This window comes from Anoplopoma fimbria, chromosome 10 (assembly GCF_027596085.1).
Source record: "Anoplopoma fimbria isolate UVic2021 breed Golden Eagle Sablefish chromosome 10, Afim_UVic_2022, whole genome shotgun sequence".
Lineage (NCBI taxonomy): Eukaryota > Metazoa > Chordata > Actinopteri > Perciformes > Anoplopomatidae > Anoplopoma > Anoplopoma fimbria.
In genome coordinates, this window is record NC_072458.1 from 24,417,952 (window position 1) to 24,430,373 (window position 12,422).

The 12,422-nt window shown below is 41.2% G+C and overlaps 2 protein-coding genes across 2 annotated transcripts in view; one reads left to right on the forward strand and one right to left on the reverse strand.

Annotated features, from left to right (window-relative positions):
* Positions 1–12,422, forward strand: part of LOC129096855 (zinc finger protein ZFP2-like) — a 37,467-nt gene extending 25,045 nt beyond the window's left edge. The window contains exon 4 of the mRNA XM_054605534.1: positions 11,207–12,422. Within this exon, the coding sequence (XP_054461509.1) occupies positions 11,207–12,417 (1,211 nt within the window). The 3' untranslated portion in view covers positions 12,418–12,422. The remainder of the gene's footprint in view (positions 1–11,206) is intronic.
* LOC129096876 (gastrula zinc finger protein XlCGF57.1-like) lies at positions 804–7,303 on the reverse strand. The gene is made up of 2 exons (XM_054605560.1): positions 6,865–7,303; positions 804–3,998 (listed from the first exon to the last, which is right to left on the reverse strand). The coding sequence occupies exons 1-2, from the start codon at positions 7,055–7,057 to the stop codon at positions 2,710–2,712; spliced, it is 1,482 nt and encodes a 493-aa protein (XP_054461535.1). The 5' UTR covers positions 7,058–7,303; the 3' UTR covers positions 804–2,709.

Genomic DNA, 12,422 nt, shown 5'->3' on the forward strand with positions numbered 1-12,422 from the left:
ACCTAAAGTACTGCATTCAACATGTTACTTCAGTTAAAGTACAGAAGGACTGAAATGATTCAAAGTAAAAGTATTCATTATGCAGAATGCCCTCTCAGTGTTTAGTTATTATATTAATGGATCATTATTATTGATGATTATCATGTAGAAGGTAGTTTATCATCATAGCTGGTCCAGATGGAGCTCATTTTAACTTCTTCATACATTTTGGTAGTTTCATCTAAACTAATGCTTCATATTTAATAAACTGATCACATGTTTAGTATCTTAAATATTAATCTGATAATAACTATAGCTGTTTAATAAATGTAGTGGAGTAAAAAGTACAATGTTCCCTTCTGAGATCTAGTGGAATAGAAGTATAAAGTAGAATAACATGGATGTATTCAGGTAAAAATACTTTGAGTAGATGTACTTGGTGTCTTTCCACCAGTGGAAGTAAAGAAAACAAAGATGGTGGTTTAATGTTTGACCTCAACACTGAATCTCATCCTTAAAGCTCCTTGAGGGGAAATCTGAGGAGAGAAGTGGATTTAAAGAGTCTGATTGAATGTTTCACAGCTCAACTTGATATTTATGCTGATGGATTATATTTGTGTCCGTGTCACAGGTTTGATCCCAGCCTAAACAGTGTACATCATGTTGTATCCGGTCGTCCCTCAGAGAGCTGCTGCTCTCGGTGAAACTTCCAGGTAAAACAGTGAGACCAGTTACATGTCGGACGTTCAACAGGTTCTACCTAATGAAGGAGAGCAGGAGAACTGAATGAGGAAACAGGAACAGATGCACATTTGGATGCAAACAGTCGATTTATTAATATACCAATGTGTTACATGTAAACAGGAAAGTCACCTTTCAGTTATAGAATACACACAAGTTGTGAACAGAAACATTTGCCTCATGCTTTTAGTTTGAATGAAAGAGAAATTCAAATCCGTCCTTTTATTTTTTATTTAAATAACATTAAACAAAATAATATATAATAAATTAACTAGAAAGCTGTCTGCAAAGACCACTGCTGTAATCTGGGATTTAACAAATACAACCCCCCTTGAACGCATCATAATGTAATAATGGAACCTCAGTAAGGCTCTGAACTGAATAACAACAGCTATTGATGTCAGTGTTACTATGGTTACTATGGTTACTGACATTACTATGGTTGCTATGGTTACCAGCTCTCCTGCTGACCTCTCAGTGTTTCATCATCAGACCAGCGACTAAAAACAATTAATGATCTTCAGATCTCATATTTTTACTGAATATAGTCTGATGACGATCGTCAGTGAAACTTTCTTTCACACTCTGAAGGTTAAACTGTGTGATTAATCAGTGGGTCACATGACTCTCTTGTCATTTTATATCCAAAATGCTGCCTCGCTGCTGATTTAAGGCTCTTTGTTTAGAGGATACAAGTCTGTTCTCTGACATTTTTTACAGCTCTTCTTCTCAACACTTCAGCTGAGTGGCCCGACTCTTACACTCAAACAAACCGGAGCATGAATGTGTTACATGACTTGTCAAGAGGAGATACCTAACTGCTAGTTCCGTTAGCTGTTAGCGTTAAACCAAATATGACATAGAACACAATCAAAGTGAGGCTCAGAGTGGCGACGGAGAGCTACACAGCCGTGTGTGTGTGCGTGTTGTTCCCGTTAGCTAGAACTCCCTCACTGTGGTGAGTCGCAGGTGAGGGCCGGCCATGCACTCAGCTGTGTGATCACTAGCGGCCCCTACTGGCCATTAAGAGTAGTGAGTGAGGAATCAGCAGGCAGCCAGGTAATAAAAGGTGATCTGACAACGTGTAAGTGACTGAGACCACCAGATGTCATGAAGCCTGCCGCCAAAACCGGACAATATAAATATGATGCAGCATTCTGCAACGGAATGGGAGATAAGTGGACGGACACAGATGTCATGTATGCACTCACATTCGAGACCAATCGCATGATCCTCCTGGAGGAGATAATAATAACAATAATGGAATATGTAAGGGAGGCCAACAGCATGACTGGCTTAACTGAATACAATTTTAAATTAAAATAATTAGTTCCTATGAAAGAAGTCTTTGTCATATAAAAAAAAAAAGCACACACAAAAAAGAAAAGTAATATGAAACTAATAAAATCGTAAAAAATGAAAGACTGACCTTAAAGTGTCAATCTTGGCAATCTTCAACCAGTCAAATGTCTGCCAAGTCAGTTGTTAAGAGATGTAAACTTATAGTTAAAAAAATTATTCCAGAATTGAGCCCAGAGTAAATAAGAAAATCTGTAAACAAAAGCTTATTTACCTTAAACCATTTTGCATTCCTGCACATCTCTGTGTTCATAACATTCATCAGATTTTTTTTTTCTTAGATAGAAACAGACAGATAAGAACCTAGAAACTAGGACATTTACATTAATAAGAAAAAGAAGAGGACCAAGGATAGATCCTTGTGGGCGCCCACACGAGATGTTTGCTTTAAGAGAAGAACACTTTGGATTAGATACATACTCTCTTTTCCATTTCTGAAGTCCTGACGCAACCATAGAAGTACTTAATCTTTGAAAAGCTTTTGATAAATCCAGGAACAATCCTTCTGTGTTTGTAGAGATGACGTAATCTTTTCAATAGGTTTTAATATAGCCATATATGTCGAATAGTTTCAACCAAATCCATACTGTTGCTCATATGAGTTGTTGTTGTTGTTTCCATCGGTTCAGTTCAGTTCCTGGCTGAAGGCTCTGCCTCTGCGTCCTCGTCCGTTTGGCTCTGATGAAGCTGTGAGGCCTGACGTCCAACACATTCATGGTTTCTGAGCTGATAAAGCAAAGTGAATCTTTGGTCACAACCGCTGCAACTGAATCTTTTCTCCCCTGTGTGGATTCTCATGTGTTTCTTCAGATTTCCACCTTCACTGAAAGCTCTACCACACACTGAGCAGCTGAAGGGTTTCTCTCCTGTGTGATTACTCATGTGGTGCGTCAGCTGTACCTTTTGTATAAATCTCTTACCGCACACTGAGCAGTTGAAGGGTTTCTCTCCTGTATGTGTTATCATGTGTCTCTTCATGTCTTCCTTTCGCAAAAATCTTTTATCACAAAAGCAGCAACTAAATGGTTTCTCTCCGATGTGGATTTTCATGTGTCTCGTTAGAGTTCCATTTAATCCAAATCGTTTACCACACTCAGAGCAACTTAATGGTTTCTCTCCTGTGTGGATTCTCATGTGTTTCTGTAAACTATCACTGCGTGTAAAAGATTTATTACAAACTGAGCAGCCGAAAGGTTTCTCTCCTGTATGAGTTCTCATGTGTCCCTTCAGATTTCCCCCATCACTGAAAGCTTTACCACAAACTGAGCAGCCGAATGGTTTCTCTCCCGTGTGGATTCTCACGTGTTTCTGTAAATCTCCACTCTGAGCAAAACATTTCTTACAGATTGAGCAGCAGAATGGTTTCTCTCCTGTATGAGTTCTCATGTGTCTCTTCAAAAACGACCTGCAGCCAAATCTTTTCCAACAGTAAGAGCAGCTGAATGGTTTCTCTCCAGCACTAGATCTTGAATCACTGACAGAAACATCATCATTATTCAGAGAGTTTAAATCTGACTGAGGTTCTCTGGTCTCGTTCCAATTATAAGTCTCAGGTTCAGAAGAGTCTCCAGTCTTGTTATCAGGATCTGGTTCTAGATCTGAGTTCCGGTCTGGTTCTGGTCCTCCACAGTCCTCTCCATCAGCTTCTGTCTCCATGTGTTCAGTACGTCTGTGATGAGGCTGTGAGGACTGAGGTTTCTCTTCATCATCTTCACTCTTCACAGGGACAGGAGTGAATGTGAACTTGGTGATATCAGCCTCCTCCAGCCCTTGAAGCTGCTCTCCCTCCTGACTGGTCCAGAGTTCCTCCTGTTCCTCTTTAATGTGTGGGGGCTCTGGCTCCTCCTGGTCCAGACTGGAGCTCCACTCCTGCTGCTCAGGAGGAACCTCTTCTTTAACCACCAACAGCTGCTGGACGTCTGCAGGAAACAGGAAACACACACAGAGACGTTACAAATAAATATTATTCATATATTTTATATGTACAGCAATGGTGAAGGCCCTGTCCCCCCAGGATCGGTGCTTGGAGCTGGTGGGCGGGGGTGAGGAGGTTGGCGTCGGTGGACCTGAGGTAATGAGGAGAATCTTGAACTCTATTATTTGTTGTAGGCCAGTGGAGGTTCTGAAGGACTGGGGTGATGTGGTCTCTGGTGGACTGGGAGAGCAGACAGAGTTCAGGATGTATTGTAGTTTGTTGATTATCTTGGTGGACGTGACTGGACTACGCAGTAGCGAGGATGAGTGTTTCAGCGGATGAAGGAGAGGGAGGGGCCTAGTCGGGCGATGTTTTTAAGATGAAAGAAGGCGTTTTTTGAAGTGGTTGACGTTGCGTTTGAGGGATGAACAAAAATGACACCAAGGTTACGAACATTTGTGGAAACAGGAACAGTGGTGCCATCGATGCAGAGGGAGGAGTTGGGGTGGGATTTGTTTAGTGATTCGGGGCGATGATCAGGATTTCAGATTTGTAGCTCATGAGTGTAAGAAAGTTGGCTTGCATCCAGCTCTTTATATCTGTGAGGCAGTTGTTGGTGGTGGTGGTGTGGGTGATGGATTTGGTGGAGATGTAGAGCTGGGTGTTGTCAGCATAGCTGTGGAAGTGGAGACCCTGGTGGTTTATGATGTTACCCAGGGGGAGCATGTAGAGGATGAAGTGGAGGGGACCGAGAACCGAACCTTGGGGGACACCTTGAGAGACTGGGTCTGTGTCAAAGTTTTACTTATTGACACTAATGAACTGTTGGCGGTCAGAGAGGTATGATCTGAACCAGGAGAGGGCTGTGACATGAAATGGAGGGAGGACTCAGGACAGGGGAGGAGGATGGAGTGGTTGATGGTGTCAAAGGCTGCACTGAGAACGAGTAGTATTAGGATGTTGAGGGAGTGGTCATCTGAGGACAGGAGGAGGTCGTTGGTGACATTGATCAGGTTATTGAAATGGTTAATTTTTACTTTGTAGAATGACAGGATGGAGTTAAATGTATCTCCTGTAAAGGAGTGGGTGAGATTGTCCATGGGTGGAGGAGTTTATTTACTGTGGAGGAGAGGACCTTTGGGTTGTATGTATTCCTTGTAAGCCAGGGTGTGCACTGTGAGGCCGGTTCTGTCTCTTTCAGGGATTTCCTCCACCGCCGACATGAGGGTGAGGTTTGTCCGGGTAACGATATCCCGTACTTGTACTATACAAGCCTGTTTTGCTTTCGAAGGTTCCTAACTGAGGGAAATGACCTGAAGTATCTAAGTGTCCGCCGTGATAAGAGCGGTTTGAATCCTCTTAACGCTAAGGAAAGGTGCTTCAATGCTTCCTTTCTTAGCTCCTTTAGCCTAGGAAACACTGGACCTTCCTTTACTAAAGGAAAGAAGATAAAGAACAAATTCTCATCTCAATAACAAGAAGCTTCAGTTAAAAACACAAGCTAGGCCTGTGATACATTATCAGACTGTTAAAAATCTAAATGTAACCGAACCATTGAAACTTCATTATTGTACAAATATTGATAGTGATCAGTTTCATTGATAGTGATCATGAGTGAAATGTTTCTACTGAAGCAGTGTTGATTGTTCGCGTGACAGCGGTTTATGAAGCCTGCATGATGGAAGAGAACAGAGTTCATCGGGTCATGTTTTAGTTGTTCTTTTTGTAGTCCTTCTTCGTTGTAGTTTCATTGGCAGACCTACGTCAGTGACATCGGCCGTCGCATCATAGTGACGTAGTTTTGTGAAAAAGTCGGATTCTCCAGAGAATGTCTAATATGAGGAGAACTGGCACTCGCGGGTTAGTTCCGGGTTTCCGGACTGGTTGCAGTAATAATCTTTGACCATGCGGGGCGCTCGTAGGCGAGTCCAGAATGAATGGGAGCCAACGGGGTTTTATCCTCAGAATCCACTTTTCTCACGATGTAATTTTTTGTCAAGTAATTTGAAAGTTGCTATCAAAGGGTGGGGCTAAAATAATAAACTCAGCTGAATATTGCATTTTTTAAGGTCACGTATCTGTTCTAAAAAGGTGTTCAAAAAATGCGATGACGTCACACTGTCAGAGGTACTGCTTTACGGCAGTTTCTGAATCACTTCGGCACTTCCTTTTATTAACATATAATAGTATAATATATATATATATATAATATAAATACAGTACGCAAAAATAACTTCGACGGAAAGTCCTCCTTAAGATAATGTTTCCGATGCGCTTCAGCTTCAGATGCCGTCAAGAGGGGTCTCTGGTCGTAATCAGTCGCAAGTCCGTCCCTGACCAATCAGCATTCATTAGCAGAATGCTAGCGTATACGGCCAACAACGGCCCAAACTGTAAGAAATCGAAAGGACATAAGTACTCACTCATTTGACTTTTGAACCATAATCTATATTGAACTTGCGGAATCTACAATAAAATTTGCGATATTTCAACGACAAGCAGGTGAAAGAGGCATAATTAGCCATTTAGCCCGATAGACTCCCATTCAATCTGGACTCGCCCGCGATCACCCCCAGTGGATGTCTCATGGAACTACAACCAAAATCGGTACAATGGGGCGTATAGGGAGTGCCCAGGCTCTTCGTAGACGGGCTCTGGATTCTCTAAACACAGCGGTCGTGCATGTAGGCTTCAAACTGGATAAAATGTTGTGTGAGAGGATCCGACAACGCATGCGCACCAATGAACGTTGTCTTTCATTGACGTCAGGTCTCTGCACAACATCTGTACACAACATCTCTATTCTATTTCCACGCCGGTCAGTGTGAACAGAGAGAACAGAGAGAGGAGAAGAAGAGCAGAGAACCAACCTGCTCTGTGTAACCGAAGCTGAGGGTTGAGAACAGCGTGCAGGAGTTTCCGTTGTCGCTCGTTCTCCTCTTTAGAACGACACAGTTCCTCCTCGTACTCTGCTATCGTTCTTTCAAACAGCCCAAAGATCTCTTCAGCAGCCGCAGTGAGTCGCTGCTTCACCAACGCTCTCAGCATTTGGACTTTACACATTTTCACACAACGACACACACTTTTTCTCCACACAAACTCCGTCACAAACACCGTTTGCTCTCCATCAAACAGTCACTCTGACTAGCGCTGTGTTGCTAACTTCCGTCCCAGCTAGCATGCTAAGCTAACTTCACTAGCTTTGTAGGCTACCGGGAGATGAGTCAGAGGTCCAACATTCAGAGAAAAGTCCATTCAGAAGGTTTCTCCGGACACACAGAGACCAACATGGACCTCACACTCACTGGACCAACACAGACAGAAAGGAGACGCCATCTTGTTCCAAGTTAGCCAGAGTGAATCACTTCCGGTGTATTTGAGTTCCTGGACTTCAAAGTAAAAGTCCTATGTATTTAAGTGTAACCTTGACGGTGGAACAGTTAACAGATCACCATCAGAAGAACACTGGTGTTCATTCAGACTGAAGGACAGATATTTGACAGAAAAACAGACGATGCTTCAGAGAAAAACGTTCTCAACTGATGATATTCAAAAGAAAATATACGTAAACGTATGAAAATATGACCGAATAGTTCATTAACAATCAGATTATTAATAAATTACAAAAACATCACCTTCCACCTTTCCCCACACTTTTAGAAGCAGCCAGCACACACTCCTGTCAGTCTTTTTATTCTGTATATTATTTTGAAGGTTTCGTTTATTTCTCTGCTCTGTTAATGTAAATTAATGTAATCTTAAACAGTAATAACTGTATTTATTTAATACATATCTGACATTTACATTTCAACACATTTGTACATTTTTCATAAATGTAAAATAATAAGCTGTTCTGCCTTTAACATACAATATTCAACAGAAACCTGAGTCACATCCATTTGTAGTGTTTTGCTGTTGTATTTGATCTTCACTTGGCTGTAGATTTAATCTGATGCTTTTCTCTATTTATTGTATCTCTGCACTTCTATCTTGTTATATATATTCATTTAAGCAGCTTTAGACTTGTTTTAAAACGAAATACATTATTTAAATGATCCGTAGAGTGAGGACATGGTATCATACTTGTAAAATGAATACTGATACTACTACTTCTGTTCATATTTCATTGCACATTTTAAACATTCATGTTTAATTTTTTCATTATGTTTATTGTTATGCACTAAAACACTATGGCAACGTCTTTGTATGTGTTTGGATCATTTAATCGATATATTTTGAGGTAGAAAGATTGCTGCTAAATGAATAAATAACTGAATAAAGTGTTGATACACAGGAGAGCTGCATCAGAACGTGATGTAGTCTGCAGGAGGCGGAGCGGGACGAGCGGCTCGGTTCTCTCTTCTCCGGTGAAAATGTGTAAAGTCCAAATGCTGAGAGCGTTGGTGAAGCAGCGACTCACTGCGGCTGTTTGAAAGAACGATAGCAGAGTACGAGGAGGAACTGTGTCGTTCTAAAGAGGAGAACGAGCGACAACGGAAACTCCTGCACGTCCGCGTGGAACCGGAAGTGCAGGGAGCAGGTTCGCAGGAGGTTTTTCTACTTTATTCTGAGTAAAGACACTTTAACAAGATGTCAGTCTATCTGCTGTTTTTATTCATTAGTACCAGGCTAACAGTTAGCCTCCTGCAGCTGCGTCAAACACACTAACAGGCCGGATGTTTGGCCTTCAAAATAAAAGCCCAAATATGTCCTGTTCAAATGAAAGCTCAACAGTTTTCTTTTTCTTTAAATTTACATTTATTACATACATTCATGGTTCCTTGATGATGAATTTTAATATAAACATACAGTTGGGGTGAGACATTGAGAGGATGAATCCTACAGACTTTGGTGATCTGCGACTTTCGTGCCTGTCCCTTTTCCTTCTCGTGGAACTAATTCAATTTAATTATATTTTTATAACTCAAAATCACAAATTTGCATCAGAGGGCTTTACAATCTGTACAACATACGTCATCCTCTGTCCGGGGACCCTCACATCGGCAAAGGAAGTATGTCACAAGGAAAATATGTCATAGTAGTAGTAGTTTTAACATAAAATAGATATTAGAGATGAATTATGAGCTGTTTTACTTCCTAACACTAGCTCTAAGAAGATTATATACATAATCAAAACTAATAATACCAAGAAAAGACTTCAAACAAAGCAAGCCTTTATTATATATGTATTTCTTACTCATTTAAATTGTGTGTTTTATGCAAATAACTGCTAAATATGACGATAACAAAGTAAAAGGACGAAATTTCGAATTTTTGTCAGTTTCTACTGACTTCAGTATTGTTTGTTAAATGAATCTTTGGGATGATGGTGAAAAATATGCAATCGGGGCATCTCTTATATAAATAATAGAAGCAATAATAGCAGTAATCACAATAATAGATTGATAATAATGATAAATGATGGTATCAGTTGGCAGAACCACGACAGCCGCCACAACTACAGAAAGCTGCAAAGTCAGTAATGTGCATTTATTGGACTTGAATACATAAAGATGGAGAGGAAGAGGAGGAGAAAGGAGCTCAGTGTATCCAAGGTAGTCCCCTGTCCTGCAAATATCCCCGCTGCGGGACTAATAAAGGATTATCTTATTTTATCTTATCTTATCTTATCTTATCTGTCTAGGCATATAGCAGCTTATCTGAGGGCTGGACCAAGGCGAACCGGAACCAGTCCTAACTATAAACCTGAACCAGTCCTAACTATAGACCTGAACCAGTCCTAACTATAGACCTGAACCAGTCCTAACTATAGACCTGAACCAGTCCTAACTATAGACCTGAACCAGCTCTAACTATAGACCTGAACCAGTCCTAACTATAGACCTGAACCAGTCCTAACTATAAACCTGAACCAGTCCTAACTATAGACCTGAACCAGTCCTAACTATAAACCTGAACCAGCTCTAACTATAGACCTGAACCAGTCCTAACTATAGACCTGAACCAGCTCTAACTATAGACCTGAACCAGCCCTAACTATAGACCTGAACCAGTCCTAACTATAGACCTGAACCAGCTCTAACTATAGACCTGAACCAGTCCTAACTATAGACCTGAACCAGTCCTAACTATAGACCTGAACCAGCTCTAACTATAGACCTGAACCAGTCCTAACTATAGACCTGAACCAGCTCTAACTATAGACCTGAACCAGTCCTAACTATAGACCTGAACCAGTCCTAACTATAGACCTGAACCAGCCCTAACTATAGACCTGAACCAGCCTAACTATAGACCCTGAACCAGTCCTAACTATAGACCTGAACCAGTCCTAACTATAGACCTGAACCAGCCCTAACTATAAACCTGAACCAGTCCTAACTATAAACCTGAACCAGCCCTAAATATAAACCTGAACCATCTGGGAGTTAAAGGACAGATCCTGATCAACGATAACTCCGAGGTTCTTAACGGTAGTGCTGGATGCTAGAGCAATGCCATCTAGAGAAACTATATCCTTAGATAATTGATCTCTAGTAGAATAATAGTGGAGTTGAGAGTAGAGTTTAACATTAAGAAGTTACAGGTCATCCAGGTTTTTATGTCCTTAAGACTGTTGAAGTTTAGAGAACTGGTTAGTTTCGTCTGTTTTAATTGATAGATATAACTGGGTATCATTTGCATAACAATGAAAGTTTATTGAGTGTTTTCTGATAATATTCCCTAAAGGAAGCATATATAAGGTGAATAAAACTGGTCCAAGAACAGACCCTTGTGGAACTCCGTGACTGACCCTGGTTTTCATCGAGGTTTCATTGTTTACATATACAAACTGAGATCGGTCTGATAAATACGACTTAAACCAGTTTGACTATAGTTAGCCAACACCTCTGGAACGAGAGTGGGTTTCTTAAGAAGAGGTTTAATTACAGCTAGTTTGAAGGCCTGTGCTACATGGCCCGTTAGTAAAGACAGATTGATAATTTCTAATAAAGAATTGCTAACTAAAGATAAAACTTCCTTAAGCAGCCTAGTCTGGATCGGGTCTATGCCTCTTTTTTAAACAAAATGCACACTGCGTGTAGCGTCACTATTCAGGCCCCACTTCTTGGAATTAGTTTTTTGTGAAGGACTCCATACAAACTGAAGGATGTCATGCAGCTGTAATAAACGCTTCAGTATAGCATCATTGTAGATTAAAGTATTAAGGTTAACATTAATGTCTGCATGTCTATGTTTCCCCTCGATCTTCAGATGTCTACAAAGTTCTCATCAGTAAAGAAGAGGTTCCTCCTGAGCAGCAGGAGTGGAGCTCCAGTCTGGACCAGGAGGAGCCAGAGCCCCCACACATTAAAGAGGAACAGGAGGAACTCTGGACCAGTCAGGAGGGAGAGCAGCTTCAAGGGCTGGAGGAGGCTGATATCACCAAGTTCACATTCACGCCTGTCCCTGTGAAGAGTGAAGATGATGAAGAGAAACCTCAGTCCTCACAGCTTCATCACAGACGTACTGAACACATGGAGACAGAAGCTGATGGAGAGGACTGTGGAGGACCAGAACCAGCATGGAACTCAGATCCAGGAGACTCTTCTGAGATTGAAGTCAGTGATGGGGACTGGGAGGAGACCAGAGAACCTGCGTCAGGTTCCAACTCTCTGAATAATGATGAAGTTTCTGTCAGTGATTCCAGATATAGTGCTGGAGAGAAACCATTTAGCTGCTCTGACTGTGGGAAAAGATTTGGCCTCAAGGGAAATCTGAAGAGACACATAAGAACTCATACAGGAGAGAAACCATTCAGCTGCTCAGTTTGTAAGAAGTCTTTTGCACGGAGTGGAGATTTACAGTTACATATGAGAATCCACACAGGAGAGAAACCATACAACTGCTCGGTTTGTAATAAATCTTTTACACGCAGTGGAGACCTTCCAACACACATGAGAATCCACACTGGAGAAAAACCTTTCAGTTGTTCAGTTTGTGATAAAAGATCTTTACGCAAGACACATCTGAACAGACACATGATGACTCATACAGGAGAGAAACCATTCACTTGCTCAGTATGTGACAAAAGATTTACAATAAAAGCAAATATGACGCACCACATGGCGGTCCACAGAGGAGAGAAACGTTTCAGGTGCAGTGTTTGTAACAAAAGATTTGCTTGGCATCGACAGTTCAAAAAACATAAATGTGTTAATCCTCAGTCCTCACAGCTTCATCAAACTCAGACTGAGGAGAACAAAGAGGAAGAACCTCCACCCGGCAGCTCAACTGAACACATGGAAACAGAAGCTGATGGAGAGGACTGTGGAGGACCAGAACCAGACAGGAACTCAGATCCTGATGTGAAGACTGGAGACTCTTCTGAACCTGAGACTGATGACAGTGATGATTGGAAGGAGACCAGAGAACCTCAGTCAGGTTTAAACTCTCTGAATAATGACCAATGTATTAATTAAAAGTG